Below are 3545 nucleotides of genomic sequence, written 5' to 3' on the forward strand. Positions count from 1 at the left end.
TACTAATTATAATAAACCAGGTAGGTAATAGTAGTATTAAAATAAACTAGGTAGGTGGTCATAAAAAAAAAACTACAGTAGTTAGGTAACAGTTAAACTCTTATATATAATTTAGGAGTAAAATTTGCTTTTTAAAAAAAAAAAAATTGAGACAATTATCCACGTCAGCTAGGACCCGCATGAGTGAAACTGGATGCTGACCTGGCAAGATATGGGTAGTCCTGTTTAGTTACCAGATGATGCAGGAAGCAACTAAATAACTAATCATCATTATTCATTGTGCGTGAAGCGTGATCCAAGACTCCACAGAACCTTAGCTAGCTCCAACTTGGAATTCTTTCCTTTCTTTTATTCATTCATTTGTTTTCACACTTTTCTTTCCATCTTTGTCTCAAACTCTAACTCAGATCTCAGTCTCACACATTAAAATTAAACTCTTTAATAGTTAGCTTCTTCTCTTTCATACTACTACACACACAAAACTTTGTGTTAAAGTGTTTGCACAAACAAAGGTTAAAAGCAAAAGAGATCGATATCTGAGAAGTTGGATCTGAACTGAATGGCTGTCGCTGTCAGAGGAAGCCGAGGCGGCGGCGGCGGAGGAGGAGGATTCTGTCTCGGTGGATTCAGTCTCCGGAGCTTCTTCTCTTTCCGGATCTTCGTCTCCGCCATGTTCTCTCTTCTCTTCATCGCCACTCTCTCTGTTGTCTTAACCAATCCTTCCGCCTCTGACCACAACTCTGTAAGTCTCCTCTCCTTTTTCACACTTTTTAAACCATTTTTCTCAATTGAGCAAAACCCTCATGGAGATTTTACAATTTAATAAGCAAAACCCAGATGGCAATTTCACAAATTTAGCAAAACCCAGATAGCATGTTCACAAATTAAGCTAAACCCAGATGGTAATTTCAAAAATTAAGCAAGACCCAGATGGTGATTTCAAACATTAAGCAAAACCCAGTTAACATTTTTGCATCTAGGCAAAGGCCTGCATTGACGATTTGATTCAACCTTGGATGCAGGGGCTCCCGACTACCGGAAATGCTTATGTACATCGCACATTTTTAGCGTTGAACTCTGACCCCCTTAAAACAAGATTGGATTTGATATATAAGCAAGCGAGCGATCACATTACGCTTGTGAATGCGTATGCTACGTATGCCAGGAAGCTTAAGCTTGAGATTTCTAGGCAATTGGCGATGTTTAATGATCTGGCACAAAATTTCACTGATCTTCAGATAAAGCCCCCTTCCCGGGCATCGTTGTTTGAGTCTGATGGCCCAGTAGATGAAGAAGTTCTAAAGCAGTTTGAGAAGGAGGTGAAGGACAAAGTTAAGACTGCACGGTTGATGATTGCGGAGGCAAAAGAGAATTATGATAATCAGTTGAAGATTCAGAAGTTGCAAGATACAATCTTTGCGGTTAATGAGTTGCTGATTAAGGCAAAGAAGAATGGGGCATTTGCGAGCTACATTGCTGCCAAATCAATTCCAAAGAGCTTGCATTGTTTGGCAATGAGGCTTGTGGAGGAGAGGGTTTCACATCCAGAAAATTATACGGATGATGAAGAGCCTAAGCCAGAGTTTGAGGATCCGAGTTTGTATCATTATGCGATATTTTCAGATAATGTGATTGCTGTATCTGTGGTAGTGAGATCGGTGGTGAAGAATGCACAGGAGCCTTGGAAACATGTTTTTCATGTTGTTACTGATAGGATGAATCTTGAAGCAATGAAGGTTTGGTTTAAGATGAGGCCGGTGGAAGGGGGTGCCCACTTGGAGATGAAGGCGGTAGAGGATTTTACTTTCTTGAATATCATATGTGCCAGTATTGAGGCAATTGGAGTCAGCAAAGTTGCAGAGGTTTTACTTTGAGAACCAGGCAGAGAATGCTACTAAGGAAGCACATAACAAGAAAGTTAGGAGCTCAAGGTACTTGTCAATGTTGGATCACCTTCGCTTTTATTTGCCGGAGATGTATCCGAAATTGCACAAAATCCTATTTTTGGATGATGATGTTGTGGTTCAGAAAGATTTAACACGGTTGTGGAAGATTGATTTGGATGGGAAAGTGAATGGGGCTGTTGAGACTTGTTTTGGGTCTTTCCATCGCTATGCTCAGTATTTGAATTTCTCGCATCCTCGTATTATGGAGAAGTTCAATCCTAAGGCTTGTGCTTGGGCTTATGGGATGAATATATTTGATCTTGATAGTTGGAGGCATGAGAAATGCACAGAGCAGTACCATCACTGGCAGAACTTGGTAAGTGATTGTTTTCTTTTTATTGGACTTATTTGTGTCAATATTAATTTAGGAGGTGCTATATAATGCATATGTACTATATCTATTGTCTTTAATAAATTATCATTAAACAAATTAGTTATGTAGTTTAGTTATCAAAAAAATAGTTGTACAGTTGTAATGTTACTAGATATGTAGGTGGTGTTATATAATGCATGTGTACTATATCTATTGTCTATAATAAATTATCATTAAACAAATTAGTTATGTAGTTTAGTTATCAAAAAAATAGTTGTACAATTATCATTAAACAAATTAGTTATGTAGTTTAGAATTGTCAAGTCACTGTCTAAGTGTTTTTCCCTCTATGAATTCTGTTATCAGAATGCAGATGACACCTTATGGAGGTCGGGTACTCTTCCACCTGGCCTGATCACCTTTTACTCAACAACTAAGTCATTGGACAAATCCTGGCACGTGCTAGGGCTTGGCTATAATCCCAGCATTAGCATGGATGAGATCAACAATGCTGCAGTCATTCATTACAATGGCAACATGAAACCTTGGCTTGACATTGCTCTGAACCAATATAAGAATCTCTGGACCAAATATGTGGACAATGATATGGAGTTTGTGCAGATGTGCAATTTTGGCCTCTAATTAAATGCCTGTCCTGCTTTGTCATCAATCAGGTAGCACAACAAATGACCTGCAGCAAATGTCCATAGTGGGTTTTCATTATTTATTTATTTATTTTGATAAGTATCCATAGTGGGTTTAATAGTCTTATAAGTTCTCATATCCTTATTAGTTTTAGCCCTCAGAGCGAAGCTCAGCGGTATTGTCATTATTTTTTATTCTATGGTGGAAATGCTATCCAATGTTTTTGGTTTTTTATGTTTTGTTAGTCCCTTATGACTTTTTGCATGATGTAGTGTTCTTGAATATACATCTTTATTACTTCTCAAAAAAAAAAAAAAAAAAGTTAGTCCCTTAGGTGTAATCTATCAAGCATGAGAAATGAACCTGATTGGGTTATGTACACTTGGAAATTATTCTTTTGGTGAAAGTTCTTTTACTAATTTTAGTTACTCAAAACATGGCTGTATGTGATGAGAGATTCTATGTGACATAAACACTTCGGACATTTCAGGTTACTGCAAGCTGTCTCTTATTCTTTGTCTAACCTATTAAACACAAATTCTAGCCCTGGGTACTCCATCCTTTCAACACTGAGAATTCACGGCTAGTTGAGATTCAGAAAGTAGCATTAAAGCACATTGCCCTTTCTGCTTTATGGTTGC

At 37.8% G+C, this 3545-nt stretch overlaps 1 protein-coding gene across 1 annotated transcript; it reads left to right on the forward strand.

Moving 5' to 3' along the window:
• The first annotated feature begins 278 nt into the window (after window positions 1-278).
• Window positions 279-3285, forward strand: LOC115976184 (probable galacturonosyltransferase 9). Its single transcript, XM_031097330.1, is given in 4 exon segments — window positions 279-742; window positions 1023-1813; window positions 1815-2262; window positions 2626-3285. Coding segments are annotated over 4 exon segments (1698 nt in total). The 5' UTR covers window positions 279-559; the 3' UTR covers window positions 2902-3285.
• The last annotated feature ends 260 nt before the right edge of the window (window positions 3286-3545 follow it).

This window comes from Quercus lobata, chromosome 2 (assembly GCF_001633185.2).
Source record: "Quercus lobata isolate SW786 chromosome 2, ValleyOak3.0 Primary Assembly, whole genome shotgun sequence".
NCBI lineage: Eukaryota > Viridiplantae > Streptophyta > Magnoliopsida > Fagales > Fagaceae > Quercus > Quercus lobata.